The 25,255-nt window shown below is 41.4% G+C and overlaps 1 protein-coding gene across 6 annotated transcripts in view; it reads left to right on the forward strand.

Annotated features, from left to right (window-relative positions):
- LOC121854446 (rotatin-like) overlaps window positions 1–25,255 on the forward strand; it is a 167,895-nt gene that overhangs the window by 21,563 nt on the left and 121,077 nt on the right. For 5 of the 6 annotated variants that reach the window (XM_042349118.1, XM_042349117.1, XM_042349113.1 and 2 more), the window contains 3 exons: window positions 7,430–7,548; window positions 11,606–11,717; window positions 14,280–14,438. In XM_042349118.1, coding sequence (XP_042205052.1) covers window positions 7,430–7,548; window positions 11,606–11,717; window positions 14,280–14,438 — 390 coding nt within the window. The remainder of the gene's footprint in view (window positions 1–7,429; window positions 7,549–11,605; window positions 11,718–14,279; window positions 14,439–25,255) is intronic. The other variant, XM_042349116.1, reaches the window with a different exon arrangement.

The following is a 25,255-nucleotide window of genomic DNA, read 5'->3' on the forward strand; positions in this document are numbered from 1 at the left end:
TAATAAGAACATCTCATAATGTTACCACGGTTATCACTTCAATATTTATTAATTTTATTTATTTATTATTTTATTTTATTTATTTATTTATATACCGTATAGTCTGGTTTTACGCAGTTAATTAAACTCATGGAGGTCCACGTATAAAGCGAAACCCATAAATAAAATAAAAGAACCCATGGGATTAATTGAAATAGAGACTGGGCCGATCACCAGACTACCCCCTTTTTTGGCTATCACCGACACAATACTTACATTGCAATAAAAATAACATCTTAATTTTATGATGGATGCACACATAATTAATATATAAGAGAAATATCAATAATATTAGGTTTTTTAACACTTGCGTTAGTAGAAGAAATGGCTGGGCACATGGGGATGGGGGGTTGGTTCCGAGGCAGAGAGCAGATTATTGGCCCTTACCTGTCTCTTTATCCGCCACAGAGGCTAGCAAGGCCTCCTCGTCAAACCCCTCAAAGTCCACATCCTCACTATCACTGACTTGGGCTGGCTGTGGTGGTTGGTGGGTGAAACTCGGTGATGTTTTGTTGACTGCTAGCATTGATATGGTCATGATACAGCTGAACATGGGGCTCCAGGGATTTCAACAGAAGGTTATTAGACACTTCGTAGCGATGATTGACTGGGTCTTTGGCAAGGATGAACTTCAGTTTCTCAGCTAACTCAATGACATCCTTCATATCAGCATGTGTTAGTTTCTGCCCTTGTTGTTCTGTTCCACCTCGCTGCTCACTGATGTCATCATCTTCCAACATCTCGTCCGCAGTCACCTCAGGTTGCCTGATTACCTCCAGGATGTCGTCGTTGATGGTCTCGGAGAAGCCTGCAGCTCTAACATCTTGTGCAACCTCTCTTGCATTCTCCAATGCCACAGCAACAGACTGAGCCTCACCGGCTACCGCTTGCCTCTGCCTCCCACCTGGGATACAAAGGGTGGGGTCGGTGCATCTTTGGCGTGACTGTTCATTTGAGTACAGGTTGTGGTAATTTATTCAGTTGCTCAGCAGTTGTGGTTGCAGTTATGAAGCTTCGTGACCTCACTAGTGTATAATGCATCTCCATATGTCCTGTCTTATTCACTGATCAGTTGTCTAAGTGCAAATGTAGCCAAATCGAGCCATCAGGTATCAATTAATTTTAAAGTAGAAATTACAAAGTAAAATGTCTTGGCATGTCACCTCACCATCTGACTCCGTCACCTCACCATCTGACTCCGTTACCTAACCACCTGACTCCGTTACCTAACCACCTGACTCTGTCACCTCACCCTTTGCCTCGTTAGCTCAGCTCAGAATTACATATATTTATTACTGCATTATTTTACTTTTTTAGTATTGTATGTATATTTAAAGAAATATATTTCCATAGTAATTTATAAATATACCATGAGCAGAAAAATATAGCATTACCCAAGCGGTTGGTCTTCCCACCCATAGCATCAACTATGTGAGGATGCAGCTGAACGTGATGCAATCTTTCATAATGCCGGGAACCTTTGTCCTCAGGCCCCGAGCAGAAAGGTTTGGAGTGATTTTCTCGCAATTTTCTTAGAATTTCTGGTAATTGCGCATTATTTCATTATCGAATTTTGCTACTAGACCCATAAATAAAAATTTAGACAGAGTTTCCAGATTTTGGGGCAACTTTCAGAAAATTCTCCTGATTTTCAACCTCGGAATTTGTTCCCAAACCCTGAATTTAGGGTATTTTTCTGGAAAAATTCCGAGCAAATTTCAGTTCCGGGTTTGAGGGATTCCGGCTAACGGAGATATTACTATGTACAGTGAACCCTCACTTTATGTGGTTAATTGAACCCACGGCGGCCCGCGTAAGGTGAGAAACGCGTAAAGGGAACAACATAACATATGGGATTAATTGAAATAGAGACTGGGCCGACCCCCAAACTCCTCTTTTTCCCGACACAATACGTACGTTTTACTAAAAATAACATCTTAACTTTATGATGGTATTCACACACACATAATATAGAAGGGCACAATCAATAAGAGAATAATAAACTGAAGGTTAGGTTAGAAAATAACAAGGTTGGGGTTAACACTTACGTTAGTAGAAGAGATGGGTCGGCGTAGGGGAATGGAGGCTGGTTCCGAGGCAGAGGGCAGGCTACTGGCCCTCAGGTGAGTCTTCATCGGCGTCATCCACACTTACTAGTGCCTCCCTGACAAATCCCTCAAAGTCATCATCACTGTCTCTGCCTCTGTCACTATCACTGGCTTGGGCTGGCTGTGGTGGGTTGTGGGCGAAGAACTCTGTTATGCTTTGCTGACGGCTGGTGTTTATGTTGTCGGGATAAACCTTGATGTAGGGCTCCATATTCTGCAACAGCTGGGTAGTGAAGATTTCATACCTGTTAGCGTCAGGGTCGTCGGAAAGGAGGAGCTTGACTTTCTCAATACACTCGATGGCACCCCTAACTTTACTATGGGATAAACGGCGTTCTTCTTGGGATGATGCACCACGTGCCTCTTCACTGACGTCATCATCATCTACCATCTCGTCGGTAGTCACATCAGGATCCCTTATCACCTCCAGGATGTTGTCGTTGGTGGTCTCGGAGAAGCCTGCAGCTGTAACACTCTGCGCAGCTTCTCTGGCAAGGTCCACTGCTACTGCAACAGTCTGAACCTCACCAGTCACAGATTAACTCTGCCTAACACCCGGAATGCCTTGCAACACATGTTTCCATGCATGACGAACAGTTGCTACAGACAGCTGATCCCATGCCTCCACCAAGAAGTCCACAGCTTTCTTGACGTTGAAGGTTCTCCAGAATTGTTTCAAAAGCACTTCTTGCTCTGCCAACTGTTGATCCTCGTCGTCTTTGCTCTTGCTATCGGTGTTGGTGTCACTCAGGTTACACAACTCTTCCTTGGTGTTGGTGTAGTCGTTCAGGAGCTTGAAGTTTTTAGCAGAGAATGCAGCTTTTACTTTATAGATCAATTCTTGGTCCATGGGCTGTATTATAGACGTAGTGTTGGGAGGAAGGCAGACCACTTTTACGTTGGGGTGACGATCTAACAGTAGGGGCGAGTGTCCTGGTGCGTTGTCAAGCAGCAACAAAATCTTGAATGGCACATTCTGTTGCTCACAGAATTTCTTCACATCGGGAACGAAACAGTTATCAAACCAGGAGAGGGACAGAGAAGAGAACATCCACGCCTTACGTGCGGTCAGCCAGTGGACATTTAGCTTGGTCATGTCCATGCTCTTGTAGGCGTGCGGCTTGCGTGCTGTGTGGATCACCGATAACTTGAGCTTACAGGTACCGGAGGCATTGGTGGTAAACAGGACGGTGATGCGCTCCTTCTGCAACTTACGGCTCCGACACTTGCTGGCATTCTTCACAACGAAGGTCTTGGAAGGTAGCTTTTTCCAAAAAAGACCAGATTCGTCCATGTTAAACACCTGGTTGTCGGTGTACTGTCTTTCCTCCATAATCTCATGTAAAAACGGAGGAAATTCCCTAGTCGCAACACGGTCAGCACTAGCTTCTTCACCACCAATGTTTATATTGGTGATCCTGTTCCTCTTCTTAAACCTCTGTCACCACCCAGATGAAGCATTAAAGGGTTTGGGCTCTGTAATTCTCATCTTTCGTGACACTGCAGCCTACAGTTCACGTGCGTACTCCTTAACTGAGCGCGTGTCCACCGCCATGTGCCGTCGCGCCTGACGCACCGAGTGGCTCACAAGTATTTTTTCCGTCTTGAGAAGCACCTGGTTGTGGAAATACTTGATCATAGAAGCACCTGTAGACTTTGTGATGTTCATGTGCTCCTTTATCTTGGCTGCATCCTTCTTAATTGTCCTGATAGTTGATTCGTTAACACCATGCTGGCGCGCGAGATCAACCTGTCTTGTTCCTTTCTCCAACTCTTGTATGATCTTATATTTGATTTCGTAGTTTAAGGAACGTCGTGTCTTCTTTGGCTTAGGGCGGCTGGGTCCAGGTAATGCAAGGTTTCTTTGTGGTGGTGGTCCGGTGGAAGCCATTCTTATGGAACAATAGATACCGATATACAGTACACTGTGTAGCCTGGAGGGGTGTAACTGACGCGGGTAGGTCAAGGGGCTTGAACGCTCCTGCGGCGGGGCACGTCATAGTACATTAAACCAATCACAGCTAGCGGGGAGGGAGGTAAGGATGCTTTGCCCAATCACAGTCCGCTACGTCATATGACGTCACCGATAACGCAACAAAGACATACACTGCGCAACCTACTCGCGCCGCTTACACAACATGGCAGATGGTGGGAGGTTTGGATCCAAAAATGGCGCGGCGCGAGAGGACCGCTCTCCGCGTAAAGGGGTACACACACTGCGGAAAATGAGCATTCCGTGTTCGGCAGGGTAACGTGTAAATGCGTAAAGTAAAGTGGGACCGCGTAAAGCGAGGGTTGAATGTACATTAAAGACATATATTAATTTGATACTCACATTAAAATGGTTTTCCCAACAGTAGAAGCAGTGCTCTGACATGGGAAAAACTCAGCGAGCAGCAAGTCACCACATCTTCCTTTTTTCATTTCCCTCCGTATTTAAACAAATATTTTTCCTGGTGTGGCTGTCCGTACTCTTACACATTGGAACGGAGCACCAATGATGCATTTTGCTTTACCTTAACATTATTTTTTTATCAAAGGTGACTGTTAAAGCACACAAATCAACTGGCTGACTCATTCCCTTGGCTTCACCACTACAGTAGAACGCTGATTTAAAGCGATTCAATTAAAGATTTGTGGGGTACGTGATGTTTCGGTTCTCACTCAGGATGGGATGGAGAAAGGAAACTCACAATGTGCTCTCTGTATACATGTTGTATTGGATGTACAATGCAGCTTGATGCTGGGAAGTGGCAGCGTGGTTACAAGCGTGATGTAGAGAGAGCTGGTTGGTGAGGATGCTCAGAGGAGGACAGCTTGTGGGTCGCCATGCTCGCCGGCGGGAGCGAGGACCGCCAGGCAGGAGTGGAGGAGGTGGTGTTGCTTGCTGGTTGGTGTAGGTAGAAAGAGAGCGGTCACCACGAGGTTAGGTCTTTTATAGCGGAGGTAGGCGTGGGTAGATAGTTGACCTCCGTCATGTAAGGCGGCGCTGGTTGACCTAGACCACGAGGCATACACTGGGGAATTCGCGGGGTCTGCTACTCAGCGACAAACAGCGTTTGTAGGGGAGGGATCCACTACAGATTATTGATTTGAAGCGACCCCAACAATTAAGGAAAATTTTTAAATTTAAAGCGAATCCTTCCTATTTTGCAGAGTCAATCTGGCGCATCATATTTAAAATTTCACGCCTAATGTTTCTCTGGGCACGCTACACCACCCTCTTACGCCCTCCCACATGCTCAGTTCTCGCACTGACGCTCAAGTGAATGGACATAGTATGTGACGCTATCTCCTTCTACCACGTGCATTAACCATCGCCACTATGTCCAAGAGGCCAGCTGCTACATCATTAACTACCCCAAAGGCCAAGAAATAGGTCATATGCGCGCCAATCGCTATCCTGCCAAAGCTCCACCCCCTCCATCCAAGCTCTGTCTACATAAAGTTTTTCAACTAATATTTTTGGCTCGATATATAGTATGTAACTTTTTTCATTTATTTTTACTTATTTACATACACACACTGTCCTACGGGCAAATCTGTACTGTACATGTACTCAAAATAATGTACTAAATGATTACTAAAATTTTTGTCTAGTACAACCTATAGCATGTTTATATTCAAATTAATCACTATCTTATAAGAATTCCGGCTATGTAAATTCTATTCTCCCCGGCCACTTCTATGACATTTTATAAGCAAAAACTCAATCTAAAGGACATAAATAAACACTTCACTAGACCTTCGGCACAAATGTCAAACATGTCACTCACTCCTCCTCCTCCTCCCCTCCCCTCCTCCTCCCCTCCCTCCCTCCCTCCCCCTCCCTTTCTCTCCTCCTCTCCTCCTCCCACCCCCCCCTCCTCACCCTCCCCACCCCTCCCCTCCCCCTCCTCCTCCCCCCTCCCCCTCTCCCCTCCTCCCCTCCCTTCTGCTCTACCCCCCATCACCCCAGCCAGGGTTTGGTGGTTATACAGTAGGCTTTAAGTTTTTATCTTATATAATATCACAGACTAAAGTTAGGAGAATATAATTTGCATTTCTGGAATCCTTGCAAGACATTGAATAATTTGAATATAAACGTCATATGTTTTGCACAAGATATAAAAATTTTAGCCCTTTGTAATAAAATTCTTAATTAGAACTAAAATTTGTATGTCTAATGCGACTGTAGCATGTTTATATTCAAACTAATCACTATCTTATAAGAATTCCAGCAATGTTAATTATATTATTCCATATCAGTTCAGTGACATTGTATAAGAGGAAAACTTTGTCACTCTGAAGAACAGATAAATAAATAAGCACTAGACCTTGGCATCAACTGTCAAACATATCACCTCACCTCTCTCCACCCCCCCCATCTTCCCAGCCAGTAAATAGACCATTTTGCATCCCTTAATTTTAGTTGTGTTGATTTATGAGTGTTTGTTTTAACATAATACCCTGTACTACTAAAAACAATGTTTTGTTTATTCTAGGAGATGGGCTGAGATGCATCTGGATAGACTGTCAGTTTTTTTAGTATTTTGTGTTTCTCTCAAGTACCAAACTAAATTATTCCATTAAAACAACACTTCGATTTAGTGTGAATTCGGTTTAAAGAGACCACTCTTGGAATCTATCTTGTATTTTATCAACGTTCCACTGTATTCTGTAGTGGTGACGTTACAGCCAATCGCAGGACGTTTTCCAGTTATGTGATTTTGAGCAACTTTAACCTTTATTTACTTTATACTTTCTGGTCTATTTTATTAGAAAATATGGTTACCAGAGTCAACATATTTTTACTTGTTGAAGTGCTTATTTATAAAAAAATAGTGACCCTCAACTCATCCATTAAACTCTATTCCTATAAATTCTTATGAGAATTAATTCCCATTTATAAGTTGTTTCATTCTCATTGGCTTTTTTCTGGTTCCTATTAACCACTTATAACGAGGACTTCCTGTACCTCACTCGGGTAAAGAATCAGCCCATCTCCTTTGGAGAATTTATGTGTTTAGCGATGATCCACTTTCAACCTCCTCATTTGAGGTTACAAATGGGAACTTTATACCCATCCCAGGTGTTTGAAATTGTTTCGTTCAAACCCCCACACCATGACAAGGTAACGCAAATTTGGGCACGAGATGGAGTTGTACTGTACCTTGCAGGGAACTAAGCAATATATAGGGTAGTTAATGTCAATTCAAAGCAGATAGATCACTGTCATATTCAATACTGTACAGAACATTTAGGATATATATTTAGATCCTGGTTACTGATTTTTTTGATAGCTTTCAGAGTTTAATCAAGTACAAGTGGAAGAAGAATCACAGAGGACAACTTCGAACAAAAATATAGAAACCAATTATATCCCCATAGGTCATCATAGACTCAACATTCATGAAACAGGGTGAGTAAGGACCTTATTTGTTCTTTTATTACATACAGGAGGTCCTCGGGTTATGTACAATCCCAGACGAAAGTTCTTGATACAGTCAAGGTGGAAGGTGTAAAATTCTGCCTCCACCCTAACAGGATGGCAGGTAGCTGTCCATTCATTGCCCTCACCACACAAACAAGCACCCAAGCAGTTCAGTATTCAGCTCTAATAATTCCATTTCTCAATAAGGACTAGGAAAGGCTGTCATTGTTTTGTTTAATAATTTCATGAAACAATTTACCCAATCTTGTTTTATATTATTCGACATAATAGGTGTGTCTACATCAGTGGTGTCAAACTCAAAAACTTTCGAGGGCCAATTCTTATTTTAGTTACCCTCTTCAGGGCCAACACAAGTGTTATATCACATATTTGCAGGATTGAGGTTTAAAGCTTCACACATTGTCTTACCTGTCTTGCCAGGAATACCTCATTTGGGTTTGTCTGATCTTAAGTATGTAAAATGCAATTTACTTAATAAACATGATTAACGCTAATAATAGGATAGCAAAAGGCATATAGGTGCAGTTTTTATAAGCATTTTCCCTTTACAGTAGTGTTATTGCGAGCATTAACAATATAAATTCAATTATTGCCACAATGATGTAAAGATCATTTTGGAATTTATTGACTCAGTCATACAGTAGAACGTTGATATAACGGGAGATACGTTCCAAGAGAGGTCGCTTTAAACCGAATTGCACAAAATCACAAAATCGAATTCGCACAAAATTGAAGTGTTGTTTCAATGGAATAATTTAGTTTGGTGCTGGAGAGAAACACAAAATACTAAAAAGACTGAGAGTCTACCCAGATGCACCTCAGCCCATCTCCTTGAATAAACAAAACATTGTTTTTTGTAGTATTATGTTAAAACAAACACTCATAAATCAACACAGCTAAAATTATGGGCCGTGAAATGGTCTGTTTACTAGCAATCAGCTGATAGGAAGATGGGGGGGGGGGGTGGTGTGAGGTGATCAATTTGACAGTTGATGCCAAGGTCTAGTGTTTATTTATCTGCAGTGTGTTTAATGTATTACAGTATACAGTTGTACCCCGCTTTATGCGGTCAATTGAACCCACAGGGTACCGCGTTAAGTGAACATCAGAACATATGAGATTAATTCCAATAGAGACTGGCCCGACCCCCAAACTCTACTTTTTCCAACACAATACCTATGTTCTAGTAAAAATAACATCTTAATTTTATGATGGTACATGCACACAATTAATACTTAAGAGAAATAGAGAAATACAGTCGCCAATTAATGTCCATTCAAATAATGGACTCAACTCCCTCCCCCTCTTCTCACACTACACTGCTGGCTCTTCCCTCTCTGAGAAATTTTGGGGGGAAAACCACTAGATTTTAATAAATAATACCTCAAACTAAAGTTAGGATAATATAATTGACATTGCTGGATTCCTTGTAAGACCAGGTATATTTTGAATACAAATGTCATATATTTTGCACAAAAAAATAACATATTTACTCAGAGTAAACATTATATCTAAAATTTGTATGTCTAATGCAAAATCTATGATGTTTATATTCAAAATGATCATCATATTGTAAGAATTCCAGCAATGTAAATTATATTCTGGCTGGGTAATTTGTATGAATTTTATGAGCTAAAACAGGCAGGCAGGGTGGCAGGTGGGGGGTGGGGCGAATCTAAAAATAGCTCTCGAGCCGGACACTCTGCGCGTATACCTGGAAAAAACCCGCGTGATGGGAATTTCATATATATATATATATATATATATATATATATATATATATATATATATATATATATATATATATATATATATATATATATATATATATATATATATATATATATATATATATATATATATATATAATATATATATATATATATATATATATATATATATATATATATATATATATATATATATATATATATATATATATATATATGATATATATGAAATTATCACTTAGCATATAGAAATATTTCGTTTAAGGATATTTTATTGGAAAGCGTTTGGTAGAGAATTTGTTCAGCATCATTATAGTATCAAATTCATCTTCCTATCACAATTAGTCACATTTGAGCGAGGGGGGGGGGGGGGCTGACTATGCAACCCTACCCCCCAAAAAGGTTCACTTCTGTCAACACACCAACACCATACACACATCATACATACACCCCTACAACACACACTCATCATACATACAGTACACCCCTACATCACACACACACATCATACATACACCCCTGCATCACACACACACATCATACATACACCCCTACATCACACACACACACATCATACATACACCCCTACATCACACACAAACACACCCTCCAACAACCACATATACACACACACCTGGTGCTCCTCTGGGAGCAGCCAGGTCAACTGTAAGTTGGCCCATACCAACTCCCTCCCCTGACCCCTCCTCCCCACCGGAATATCAACAAGTTCTCGCCAGAAGTTACAATTTCATTTAGGAAAGGAATGGAACTAATGTTGAACAGAGGTGAACAGTGCTCAAGTCAGTGAGAACAACTCGACAGTGACAGCTGAGTCGTACCCAAGTTAAACTTCACACAGTGAGGTCCCAGGTACCCAGTGATAACTGCCCCTGAGACCCAACAAGAACCAGCGATGTGTTAATCCGCCTACGATAGGAAGGCCTGGGACCACACCTCACTCATATAACACCATCTGTAAGGGAATTACTACATCACGTTAGGTCCCTCATAACTCCATCTGTGAGGGAACTACTACACCACGTGAGGTCCCTCCTAACACCATCCGGGAGGGAATTACTACACTACGTGTTTGCTGTTCAACACCTACATTAATCTGTATGTTCACTGTATGTTCCTTTACCTTTCTCTAATGAAGGCTTTTGTTAAACCACCAATGTATGTAATAAGTCATTTTTGTCCAATGTATATTTTCAGCCTTCGGGCTGCAGAACTTTTTCAATAAACCGTTAATTATTATTATTTATTATTACACCCCAACACCCCCAGCAAGGGAATTAAGACACATCTGCATGTATGACTGCATGGTAGCGAGTTAAATATCTCCTCTTGAGGAGCACTTGGCAACACTCATTTCCACTCCATCTCTTAATTTACCCACACCTTTCTGCTTTCTCACTCCACATTTTAAAATATTATGTAATGTAATGTTGAAGGGATACAACTTTTCTCATTTGTACTAATATCTGTACTTACCACAATCTCTCTAAAAATATTTTAGGTTTCGTGTTTATTCAAGATGTATTCAGGTCATGAGACCCACTAATCCTCCACCCAAGAATGGGTGACCTGACATTCCATCAGATCAGTAATATGAGACTGCTAATTCCCCACCTCCACCTGACATTGTATCAGGTCAAATCAGTTACGTGAGACCCACTAATCCCCCACAGCTCTATGGGAGTGGAAAGTAACAGTCTTTGCTGTCACACACAGCTTCATTCATCTCCATATCCTTTAGATATTTTTATTTAATTAGAACTGTATTTAAAGATTCCAGTAGTTTAGACTTGAGGAAAACATCTCCGGCACCCAGAAACGTTCTGGGGAAGTGGGCTAGTGTGCGTCTGTGCAAAAGCTCTAGTTTAGACACTCGGAAACTTGTCCCGGTACTGTAACCGGAAAAGGTTCCGGGGATAAGGAATTTTTCCGGGTTTGAGAAAGTCATTTTGTTACCTGGAATTCTCTCATCCCCGGAAGTTCTCTGCACCAATTGTTCCGGCTGACGGGAATATCACTGTACTCATATCATCGAGATTTTACTGTACTAAAGTGACAGGCCTACCAGGGGGGGCCCTTTCCTTATGTGTGGGAGATGTTACATTTCTTTAATTAATATTGAAGCTCGGTAATAGATGTTACAGTTACTTAGTTGATATTGAAGTATAATAATAGATGTTACAGTCTTTAGTTAACATTGAAGCATAATAATAAATGTTGCAGTTCTTTAGTTGATATTGAAGCATAATAATAAGATGCACTTTTTTCTCTTACAGGGGTAGTGTAGCTGGGAGCCAATGTGTTGGAAGTTTTTGTGATATGACCCTGGACGAGCATCCTGTAGTACACCAAGAACCATCAGTGACATTTACTACTTTCCCTTGGCAGGTTTGTACAAAGACAAAGTTTGTAAGTGAGGTGTAGTACAGAATATCTTGGAATAGAATGTTAAAATTGTGGTTATAAACACTTGAAGTATATTAACTGAAATATACAAATTGGGTTGATAAAGTAACTTTCTTCTTTTTACTGGTTCCTTTTTGTAGCCTGTGGGTTATCCTTAAGTGACAAACTAGATCCATACTGCTAAATCATCCTTGGCAGAGTCTACAGTTTTCAAGGAGCCTAATATGTATGGCAGTAGGCTACTCATTATCTAGGTGAACTGGACAACATTTGATTGCTTTGAGTAGCTCCTTGCATAGTAAAAATTGGGTGATATTGCTTAAATCCATACCATGGTGGTGGTTTTAAGAGCCAATGAGTTTGTGTATGTGACAGCTTCTGGATGCCAGGTTTTTGGGGGGGTTTGGCTTTGGCTTTGAAATTATCTGAAGGTATATTTGCTTGAAATAAGGCAAGCAAAGTACTTGGATTCATACAAAAGTGTGTTAATTACATGACTAGCAAGGTTATCCTAAAACTATATCTTGCACTTGTGAGACCTCATTTGGATTACACTGTTCAATTTTAGTCACCGTACTACAGAATGGATATCGAATCCCTAGAAAGCTTTCAGGTTAAAGCATCTGAATTTATACTCCCTCAAGATACTCAGAGTGAGGGGTGATAAGATTGAGGTTTAGAAATCGTAGTCAGGGCCAAACAAAGGTACAGTACTTAAACTATCCAACCAGGAGTGAACCTGTAGCAATGGTTTTAAATTAGACTAAATTACATATAGGCGTGAGATAGGTAAACACTGGTTTGGAAATTAAGATGATTGGAATTCATTACCGAACATCATCATTAACTCGAACACGCTGGGAAGCTTCAAATATAGGTTGGACAGATATTTGAACGATAGGGGTTGGGTGTAAACGGAGCTGCTTAATATGGGTCAATAGGCCTGCTGCAGTTTCCTTCATTCTTATGTTCAGCTTCAAAACATTATAAAGGCTTTGGCTCTGAATCCATTGGCCTGGCTTTAGATTTTCTTCTTTACACAGACACAGTGATCATATTGTGATGGCACAGCTGAGCTGATCCCTGACCTGACCTAAGAAAGTCCAGGTGCATGCTATAGGCTCTGACATCACAAATTATCCCTCCTCTTTCTATTGGTCTTTTATCACAATGACCTAACCTGCCTCTTCATCCCCAGGTGTTCTTAGATGACTAACAGCACCTTCTCTGTGACTGTATTATTGTTTCTATATTAATGTTTATTTAGTAGATTTTTGAATTACTGATATGTTTTGAGTAGTGAATAAAATAAATGTATGAATGAAAGAAGTTAATGAAATGAATGATAATGAATAAAATAAAATGATGGATAAAATAAAATTGATAAATATATGTTGTTACTGTAAGCAACATTTTCAGCCTACAGTAAGAGTCAAAAATTACCCAGAGAACAATCCTAAATAAATTCTCTACAAGATGTTTCCAGTAAGAGATCCTTAAACAAAATAATTTGAAATGATATACTGTACAAGTAATATCTCGGTTAGCCGGAATCCCTCAAACCCAGAAATCTCCGATAGCCGGGATTTAAATTTGCCCGGAAAATCATTCCCAAAGCTGAATTTTTCCAAAAATTTCCAGCTTTAGGAAAAGATGTCCGAGGTTGAAAATCGAGAGAATTTTCTGAAAATGTCTTGAATAAAGATGAAAGTTAAAGTATTTTGGGGACCTGACCTGACTCAATGTCAGGTGGAGGTAGGGCGGGGGGATTAGTGGTCTTTTCATAACTTTTGTGTGGTTTTTTACCCTCTTTTCCCTCCATATTTTAAAATATTATGTAATCTAATGTTGAAGGGATACAACTTTGTTCCTTTATACTTATACAATCACAGTCTCTCTACAAATTTTTTATTCAAGACTTTTTCAGGACATGAGACCCACTAATTCCCCACCTAGAAAGGGTGACCTGACATTCCATCAGAAGGTCAGTAATATGAGACCATCTATTCCCCCACCCTACCTCCACCGGACATCGAGTCAGGTCATGTCAGGTCCTCCCCCAGATATTTTAAGTTTTGTCTTTATTCAGGACATTTTCAGAAAATTCTCTTGATTTTTAACCTCAGAAAATTTGTTCCCAACCCCTGAAAGTTTGGGAGATTTCTAGGTTTGAGGGATTCAGGCTAATAGAGATATTACTCTATTATTATTATTATTATTATTATTACAGTGTTACTATTGTTATTATTATTTTTATTATTTTTAATTTTATTAATATTACATCTAATAATGAAAATCTCATTGAATAAATTCAGCCATCTTTTCTTTGAAACTTGGCCCTCCATGGTTCTTATCACATTTGACTTTATACATTGTCAGCTGGTGTGGGTAACTTGTGATTGGCTAATACTGTATTCCTTCAGTGTTTATTCCTGACACAGTGATTGGTTTAGCGAGGAAACGAAACAAAAATTTATTTTATTTTTTTATTGATTCCTAGTCTTACTTCATGTGTTGGAAAATTAAGTGAGAATTTTTTTCCAGGCTTTGACAGGAAGTGACCGTAGAGTGCTAGATTCAACAACACAGTCATTGTTGAGTCATAATGAGGCAGTGGTTGTGGCATCGTTGCACTTCCTTGATACTGTTGTGCTTAAAGACTTTCCTGCTGAAGTTATTTTACAGCGACCAGCAGTTGTACAGGTTTGTGTGTATCAATGTGTGCATGCTTGTTTGTATGCTAATGTGGTTGTTTCCTCTATATACATACATTCTGATGTATAGATGTATACAGTAAATCCTATTTACATTGTTCCTAATTACCTTATTTTGCTTAACCATCACTGACATATTAGGGAGCAAATTCCATTTAATATTACAGTAAAACCTCGATAAATTGGACTTTAATATAGAGGTAGTCCCCGACTTACGACTGCTTGGACTTACGTCCATCGGTACTTAAGACCTGCTCTGACCTTACGACCGTCGGGACATACTACCGCGGCAGTCGTGGCCCAAAATATTTTCAAAGGACGCGCGCATTTTCTATACCGAAACGTTTCTGTCCCGGGCGAGAGCGTGGTGAGCTCGGGTCTACTCAGTGGAGCGCTTAGTTGGTGTTTGGCTATTGTATCCTATACTGATCGCGCTGTGAACTTTCGTTATTATCGTATTTAATTGACTTTATAATGACTGGAAAGCGTAAAAGTGAGAGTGCTGGTGGTGCTCCAAAGAAAAGGAGACAGGCAATTACTTTTGAGATGAAAATGAAGATAATAACACAGCATGAGAATGGAAAAACTGTAGCAACAATCTCAAGTGACCTAGGTTTCTCACACTTGACCATATCCATTATTCTGAAGGACAAGGAACGTATTCATGATGTAGTGAAAGGAACAACACCTATAAAGGGAACTATAATTTCAAGGAAAAGACAAGGTCCTATTCACGATATGGAAAAATTATTGGTGATATGGATAGAAGACCAGATACAGAAGCGTGTACCCTTAGGCCTTCTAACCATACAGGCTAAAGCAAGAAGCCTGTTCCAAAGCCTGAAGGAGCAGGCAGGAGATGAATGTGATCAAACCTTTACAGGAAGTCATGGGTGGTTTGATAGATTTAAAAAACGCTACAGTCTACACATTGTTAAGGTGAATGGAGAGGCAGCTAGTGCCGATGTTGGTACTGCCGAAGCTTTTAAGGAGTGATTGTGGAAGGGAATTATTTGCCTGAGCAAATATTCAATGTGGATGAGACTGGATTATTGTGGAAGCACATGCCTGAGCAGACATACAGTTTCAAAGGAGTTAATGAAAATGAAGTTATTTCGGATATTAGTAACAAGATAGTCGAGTTAGGTAAACAGCTGGAGTTAGAAATTGATAATGATGCTGAACTTACTTACTTACTAATTGACCATTTAATGGCATATATAACTAAATATTTTTATCCTTAGAATCTGGGGGTCCTGAGGCCAGTCCTCAAGTACCTCATAGTTATATATTTCTGCAACCTGGATTATATTTAAACCTAAATAATAGAGGAGGTGAGACAACATTGTAGGAGGCTGATAGTATTCATGATCTTGATATAGTTGTTTAGTGACCCAATTTAGAAGCTATTCATCATATCCTAAACAGCCCCAATTAGTTGAACAAATTTTGAAACCCCAATCCCAATGGTGGAGTCTTTTATGTATTTCCAGCGAGCAGAGGTTTCTCTTAGACCGTCATTGATAAGCATAAGAAAGCAGAGCGGTTCCACCTTGGTGACTTGGGGGACGCCACAGGTGAGTGATTAAAAGTGGAGACAGCCCCTCGGAAGCTTACGGCTTGGCATCGATCACTAAGGAAGTTTGTAAGCCATGGTATAAGACTTCTTCAAAACCGGAGGTTGATAGTTTTGTTGATAATTATATTGTGTTCGACTAGATCAAATGCTTTGGTGAAGTCAATGAAGGCAACAGCCACAGACGTCTTTCGTTTTTCCAGATAGTGGTATATGTAGTCGAGAAAGTTGACAAGACAGTGAGTGGTGGAGGAAGTTTTCATATTGCCAAATTGCTGAGTATCTATGGCACCTGCAATATCAGCATAAGCCCAGTCAAACACAAAACTTTCACAGATTAAGCTGGGGTGGTTGAATTGGACACCGGTGTCACATATGAGGTCTTTCAGTCATCTGGGCATCTTGCTTGGCTGAGGGAAGCATTGATGGTGGAGCAGAGGGGTTTGCTAGTTCCGGGGAGAATTCCTTGTAGAGTTTCATTGGTAAGTCAATGGGGGTGATGGAGTGCTTTAGCTTCAGTTGGTCCTGACGTTTTGCAACTTCAAATTCTTCCACTAAGTCAGTGGGAAAGGGGGCTGGTAGGTAAACAGGGAGACTGGTGTTGTCAAACCAGGGGAGCGTCTGGCATATAGTTGCAAAATGATTGTTTGATTTCTCAGCTGTGTCACCATTAGTGAGATGGCTAAGGATAAGGAGGGGGTGTGTCCTATTGTTTAGTCCACAGAGTTCTTTAAGCTTACCATAACACTGATAGATGTTGGCCTGCTTCAGGTGTTGCAACTTAATTGGGTAGTGGGACTTCTTTGCAGTGTGTATTTCACGGATGACTTGGTTGCTAAGGGACCTGTAGTGGTTGTGGTCATTGAGATAAAAGGCGCTGTCTTTCTATTACATAAGTCATTTGATCTGAGGTGTGATCCAGGGGAAGTCAGCTGGGTGTGATCTGAGCTTCCGGGGTGGTGTTGGTGTATTTATCCATTTGGTGTCCACTTCATCCACACTAAGTACTTCAGTCCAGGGATGGTGAACTATCCACTGCCCAAAGAGACACATTGCAGAGTCAGTAATCGGTCTGTAAGTCTTGAGGTAGGGTCTTTGCACTTGGCTGTTAGTGGGAGCTGGAGACCAGGGCCGGTATACACAAAACTTTTAAGTGCTAGCAAACAGTTGTTAAGGATGACATTTTCCTGTTATGCACTAATAGTACAAACACAAAACTTTTAAGGGCCTTAATAGTTCTGTTAAGTTAAAAGACCTGGAGCACTTTTAAGTCCTGTAATAGTTGTCTGTTAGTTGATACCATGGCAAACCAACAACAAAATTGGCTGCGGCAACGCATTTATCGGGAAAGGTGAGATATATTTACTGAATATAGTGTGTATATATTGTGTGTATTCCCTCTTTATAGCAGAGATCTTCTTTCTTGACTTGGACAATACTGAGAATCAGTGTAATAATTTTTTTTTGTTAGGTTAGGAGGTTAGGACGTGGCCTGTTAGGTCAGGTAACCTAACCTAACCTAACTAAAAAAAAAGTTAGGTTAGGTTACCTGACCAAACAGGCCACGTCCTAACTTCCTAGCTTAACTTAGCAAAAAAAAAATGATTTGCCCCAAGGACAAATGTCAGAATCATCTAAAATAGCAAAAAAATATATTTTTCATGTGAAAAAAGGTGATGGGTGGTTAACGAGAGCGACGCTGCGTGTCACCATAACATTAAATTTGGACTTCTAAGAATTCATGTTTTTACAACCGATAAATCACAAATATCGCGTTTATTTTTCAAATGCGCCGCTTAATTCAAGTATTTTCATTCGCTACTCGGTGAGATCTATGAAATGGTAAGAAAAATATTGTAAAAAGGTGATGGGTTGATAACGAAAAATAACCTCCTCTTTTTGTCTTTAGTATTCAGGAAAGCCTTCAAGTGGCCATTCAATATTAACTTTTTCTCTTCAATGGCATCCACCAATAATAAAGTCTGCTCTGCTGTCCAGCTGGGCTTCCTTTTCTTTCGTGGGGTAGAAACTTCCAGTTCCTCAATAACATGTTTGTTTACAAACAGCACGGCAAGGAAAACCTGGTTAATAAATCCTCCTTCAAACGGCGTAGATTAAAGTTTTTTATTTTAATGATCAAAATGTACAGGGTATATACATGTAAATATTGAAATTAATCTTCATATTTTTATTGGGGTTATTCAGCCATAAGACCATTTTGTATGATGAACTCTTGCTATCCTTTGCCCTGTTTAGCGGTACTTACCGAACAACTATTTGTGCGGTAAAAGTTTGGTAGTTAAGCTTTGTATATAACTTTAAAATTTTACTGCTAGCTAACAGTACTATTATGTCATTAGCATAAAAGTTTTGTGTATACGGGCCCTGAATACTGATTGGTGTGTGTGATACACCCGATAGGAGGCATTGGTTGAGGTGGATGGTACTGGTCCGCTAAGTCAGCTAAGATAAGGTCATGAGTATTTTGACCGTGCAGAGGGAAATCTACAGCTTTTGATAGTACAGTAGTAGCTGGTCCCAGACATCAGTGGTGTCAATTTCATTATAATTCCCGCATAGTACTAACTTGGCACATGGGTACCTAACTCTGAGGAGGTAATGAGGTGATTGATAAGACTGTCTCTGGTGGGTGAGTGAGGTAGATGGTATGCTACACAGTATATGATAGAAGCAGTGTGGCGAAGGTGAGCACGTGGCACAACACATATCCATAATGCCTCAACATCAGCTGGGACAAAAACTTCCAGGCATGACGAGAGTAGTTCATCTTGACAGAAGAGAGCAATGGGGGCCACCTTCCACGTCCATGAGTTTGAAGGTGATGAAAGATTTGATATCCTTCAATGTGGCATGTTTCAGGAACAATATGCTACGCTTCGCATATGGCAACGACGTTGGCAGCGACTGATCAGCTAAGAAAGTGACATTGAGGAGCAGTAAGGAGGGAAGATCGTACCATATTCGGGGAACTGAGGTGTGTTTTGTACAGTCTGCCAGCAATGGGTTTCTCTGGTTTTCTAGTGGAGGTGATGGTCCTAATGGGCTTCTGTGATGCCCTTGTCTATGGCTGTGAACACGGAATATGTTCAGTGATTTTAGTAGCACAATAACACTGCCATCAGGGTATCTGTTCTCTCGCTTTAAACTGTACAGGGTGCGCCTGGAGTACGTCACTGGTGAATATCAGTTTTTGTGGATGGACAGAAGTGTTTGTCCGCGGTGGCCATAAACTCGGAGGCGGCACTTTGAGGGCCACTAACATTGGTAGACATCTGTTAATATTTGTCTAGTCGTAAACACCACGAGTCCTTGTCTCTGGCGCTGAAGGGTAGTCGACATAGTACCCACGGTATATGCAAACACCGCGGTGGTCCTTGTCACCGGCAAGGTGACTGACAAAGTGCTCACGGTCTGGTATTACACTGCTGTGAATCATGCTTGGTTTTGTGTTTTTCCTTGGAAATCACTATTGGATCACTGTTTGGTAACACTGACCACTTGAATGTTAAATCCTGGTGTAGTGAGGTTGGCAGGGAGTTTGGATGGAGCAGGGGGGAGGACAGAGCCAAACAGACTTGGCTTGGCAGCCAGTCAGGAGCACCGACAGGACACATCTTGTCTCACTGAGGGCTGACTGGTGTGTGTGTACATACACAGGGTGGTGTAATGCATCTTGTGTGGCAGCATTAGGTAAGTGTTAAGGTGTAGGCACTGCTTGCTTTCTCTCACTTTAAGCTACCGATGCGGGCTAGCTCTTGTGGCGAACAGGGAAGCAACTTGCTTAAGTCCTCCTCTGCCAGTACACAGCCTTTTCACCATCAAGACTCCTGCTGTGCATCCTCATGGCAACAAATGGTAACTGGGCACCTCATGGGCCCAGGCTAGAGCAGCAGTGGGCCCCAGAGGGACAGCGCAAAGGCCCACTGGCATGTGGACACGTTCTGGCACCTACCAACCATTGCCCCGTTGCCTTGCGGATTAACCTTGGTAGGTCTAAGGCTATGGGAGTAAACCTCGAACAAAAAATCTGTGGTGGAGCCCCACATCAGACAGACATGCTTACAGAGTTTCAGTAAGACCCCAACCGCAGTAAAAGCGGAAGAGGTGACCAACATGGGAACCCAACCACTACACATGGGTGGCACAGATAAGATGGTCGTTTATAAACTGGGACCTAGGGAGCAGAGCAATCCGGTCCTGTCTGTGTGACTGAGCAGCCCTTTCGAGAAGCCACTCTGCTCACCTCACACGGGGAGAGAGGGTTAGAAAAGGTGCCCTAAACATAGCCTGCCCAAAGAACCAACCTACCTAACCTAACCTGACTGGGCAACCACAGCCAATAAGGTCATCCTTATGTGGTCAAAAACACAATCATAATGACAGATCAAAACAAAAGCAAACTATACAACCTCTTATTGTCGCTGCATGGAATGTCAGGACCCCTCTGCATACTGGCACAAATGAACATCTTGAGAAAAGAATTGCCCTTGTTGCAAAAGAGCTGGCTAGGTATAACATCAACATAGCAGCCATTAGTGAATCCCGGCTCCAAGACGAGGGTCGACTTGCAGAACTGGTCTGGCTATACCTTCTTCTGGAAGGGTAAGCCTGCTGTGGAGAGAAACAGCATTTATGGAGTTGGCTTTGCCATCTGCCAATGCATTCTACACAGGCTAACTGAATTATCTGTTGGGATCAATGAGTGCCTCATGCCGCTCCGAGTCCCACTGAATCACTCATGTCATGCCTTTTTCATCAGTGCATACGCCCCAACACTGGATGCAGAGGATGACATCAAGGAGGCCTTTTACGCTAACCTTGACAGAGTGCTAACCTCTAACCCTAGAGAAGATAAGGTTGTGCTCCTTGGTGACTTCAATGCCAGAGTTGGCTGACATTTGGCAAGGAACCGTGGGGAGAAATGGACTAGGGGAGTGTAATCCCAATAGCCTACTCCTCCTCAGCAAGTGTGCTGCACACTCTATGTTTGTCTTTGATACCCCCAAAATGTTCTACACTACTGAGGGTATACACAAACACTTGTTATCTTGAAAATAGGTTCTTATTCTCGTACGGGAGATATACAGAGGAAACAAATAGACGTGGGCTTCCACACCATAAGGACTAGCGATCTCAACTCTCTGTATCACTCCGCGCTGGCATGTACAGATGCCAGCATTCACAAGCTGAATACATAGTATGTAAATATGATAATTCACATACATAACATGGTGCATAATAAATGGAAATATTACATAGGATTAATACATGTTCTGTAATACCTTACTATACATAATTAATAGAGTAATGTAAGAATACACAGCTTAAGGTACTACTTCATGTCCATATTATACACACACAACCTCACTATCACCAATACCTTGTTTAGGCAGGCTGACAAGTTCAAGGGTTCGTGGCAACACCCATGATCTCATTGACTACATCATTGTTAGAGAAGGGGATTGCTGAGATGTTCTCATCACCCGAGCCGTGCATGGCTCAGACCACTGTGACACTAGTCATCAGCTCGTCAGAGCCAAGTTCTCACTTCACATTACCCCAAAACAGCGAAAACAACAAGTCTCCAGAAGAGGTTTTAACACTAAGCGTTTGGAGGATCCAGCGGTAGCACATGCTTTCAGAGAGCAGCTTGACCATGGGCTAATAAACAACCTGACAGCAAACAACCCAAATCCCAGTGCCGAATGGGGTATTCTTGACACTGTCATGACATAAACCTGCAGAGAGACCCTCAGCCATGTCGAAAGAATACACAAGGACCGGTTTGATGAAAATGGCCCAGAAATCGATGTACTCATCGATGATAAACATGCTTATTTAACTGAATGGTAGAACAACCCTCAGTCTCTGACTGAAGCTGATACCTTCCACAAGAAGAAAGTGGGGGCTCAGTGCAAACTTCACAATCCAGAGAATGACTGGTTTGAAAATAAAACATGTGAAACTCCAAAACTTGCCGAACAACACAGGATGCGTGAATTTTCAATTCCACTAAAACATTTTATGGTCCAATCACTTATGGCGCAGCTTCCTTCCACTCATCCGATGGTAATTCCCTAATTAAAGATGAAGAAGGCATCCTTCGCTGCTCAACCGAAACACCAATGTGGATGTCCTGACTCCCTCAGCATCCAGAGCTGACCCAGCTATCCTCCATCCCTGGATGAGGTAGCAACTACCATCAAACAGATGAAAAATAACAAACCCTCGGGGCCTGATGGAATCTCAGCTGAGGTGTACAAAGCAGGAGGACCTCTGTTTACTAGCCGTCTCCACTCTCTCCTCGAGAATATATGGAAAAAGGAGGAGATCCCCCAAGCTCTTTAATATTTATAAGAACAAGGGAGACCGGTCAGACTGTGACAACTACCGGTAGATCTTGCTGCTGTCCGTAGCTGGCAATATTATTGCCCGAGTCCTCCTAAACAGACTTCTTCCTGAGGTGGAAGACTTCCTCCCAGAATCTCAATGTGGCTTTAGATCATTACTTGGCACCACTGACACGATCTTTGCTGCCCGCCAGATACAGGAAAAGTGCAGAGAACAGCATTGTGACCTGTACATGGCCTTCATCGACCTAACCAACGCCTTCGACTCGGTCAACAGGGAAGCCCTCTGGCGGACCCTCAACCGTTTTGGCTGCCTACCAAAATTCATTGCCATTGTAAGGCAACTCCACGACGGTATGAACTGCAGTGTCCTGTACAATGGCACCTAGACTGAGCTCTTCTCCATTCAAAGGGGGATAAAACTCTCTTTCCCATTTTCTTGGCTGCCTTCCTCACTTGTGCCAGTACTGGATGAAGGGTCTTTTCAACATAAAATGACTCCAGGCAGGAACAAAGGTGTTGGCAGGTTCCATTACTGAACTTCAGTATGCAGACAACCTCATCCTTGTCAGTTACACTGAACGCAACCTACAGAAGAGCCTGAACACCTACACAGATGCGTATATGCTCTTCAGCCTTGAGGAGAATGTATGTAAGACTGAGATTCTCTTTCAGCCTGCCCCTGGTTCAGCCACACCTCCACCATCCATCCAGCTTAACTGTACTACCCTCCCATTATCTCAGTATCTCGACTTCCACCTGTCCATTGCCGTGGACATTGATGAAAAGATTCAGCATCGGATCAGTTTTGCATCTCAAGCCTTTGGCAGACTGTACCCATGTCTTCAGCTGTAGGGAGCTGAAATTATCTACAAATTTTCACGTATATCGAGCAGTGGTCCTTCCCACCCTGCTATTTGGCAGTTCTCTGGGAAGATAAGGGAATAAATGCTATTATTCTCGCTGACACCAACTGTAGGAGCATTGAGGCTACCATTATCCATGAACAACTACGTTGGAATGGCCATGTTACCCGCATGGATGACAGTAGACTGCCAAAGCAACTACTTTACAGTCACCTAACGAATAGTAAACGTAACGCTGGTGGGCAACTGAAAAGGTATGAGGATAGTCTTAAGACAAATCTGAATAAAAGTGACAAATCAACCCTCTCACTTGGGAGACAATCACTCCACACCATAGCGCTTGGAGGAGCAGCACACGAGGAGTCAATGCTTTCGAGTTAGCTTGACCACAAACAAGCACCAACGCTGGAAAGATGCTGCCCCTGCTGGGAGGATGTGGGAAGAGGTTAGGTGAGGTATTGATAGCCAGGTAGTGAAGGTAACCAAGTGCATATTTATCAGTCAGAGGGAGTTCAAATTTTTTGTTTATAAAAGTCATTGAATTGACTTGGACAATAATTTCTTTTACTTTTTTTCACATTATGTATTTAGAATGGTGTGTGCATGTAAATGAAGAAATTTACATGTATCTACCCGAAAATACAAATATGTAAATACCTAGCATTAACTTGCCAGGCTTGGCCCAGTAGCCTGGTGGTTGCTGTGAGGAGTCTAACTTGGCTACAGTGCTGCTCAGTTTACCCAGCTGAGTAGGCGGAACAAGCAGAGACATGGTCTGTGATGTCTCTCATGACATAGATGTGCAGAAATGTGTTTGTGAGCCACTCAGCCAGGCCGCACACCCCATACCCAACCTCCCCCCCGTCCCCCCCCCCCTCTCCCTTCTCTCAGTGTTTGAATATGCTATCCCAGTTTGTCAGGTTGTACTGAATCGCATTTATTTACATTCATCGCTATACTTGGTGCTTGGGAAAGCATCCCTATTTAACCCATGTATTATTCCCTCCGTTATATGAGTTTTTTGCTGTACGAGCTGACTCCAAGGAATGTATCTACTCATATCATCAAGATTTTACTTTACGGTATTTTTTGTTGCAACTTATTTTTTTGTATTATTTTTAATTATTCATTGCATTTCCTGGTTATGTATATATTATTTTAAGAAAACTATGGCTAAAGGAGGAAAATGCACACAAAGGTTTCTTCCAAAATACTCTACTAAATTTCCCTTGGAAGATACGGATAATTGGCTTTTTCTGACTGGTGGACTTGCATATTACAGTGGTCCCTCTATTAACGAACGGTCCAATTAACAAAATTTCGGTTCACGAATTAGCTCCCATAAGGATTTTAAATTCTATTAACGAACAAAACTTTGATTAACGACAGCCTTACGAGAAACACGCTTTGTTGCGAGCATCAGCTGATTGGCTAGTCCGCCAATGTACAGTAATTGGTTCTATGTTTACATTCGTTTCCAGTGAGTAAATATTAAGAAAGTTGTGCTCTTGAATATTTTTTCATTTTCATATTAAAATTATTGGTCATTCTAATTTAGTTAACATATTAATAATATATACAGTACAGGGAACAGCTTTTGTGTGCCAATCAGTTGATCGAATCACCCACCAACTCTTCTCAGTTTAACTTTGTTTACAGTGGAGTGAACATCGAGTTTGTTGGTCTCTTGAAATATTTTTGCATTTTTACATTAAAATTATTGGTCATTCTGAAATTTTGTTCACATATTGAAAATATACAGTGCAGAAATTATTATGAAACATGAAGAAGGCATTAGAACCAATGCACTCTAAAGAATATGGCATGTTATCATCGACTGCCTCTACAATCAGCTGATTGCTATGTAAACAAAGCTGCCGGGAATACAACATACCCACCTCAAAGTAAGTTAAAATATAGTATTCTATTGCTTTTTATTTATTATTATACAGTACAGCCACTCCTCGACTTACGATGGGGTTAGGGACCCAAA

The sequence above is a fragment of the Homarus americanus genome, unplaced genomic scaffold (genome assembly GCF_018991925.1).
Source record: "Homarus americanus isolate GMGI-L3 unplaced genomic scaffold, GMGI_Hamer_2.0 scaffold53225, whole genome shotgun sequence".
NCBI lineage: Eukaryota > Metazoa > Arthropoda > Malacostraca > Decapoda > Nephropidae > Homarus > Homarus americanus.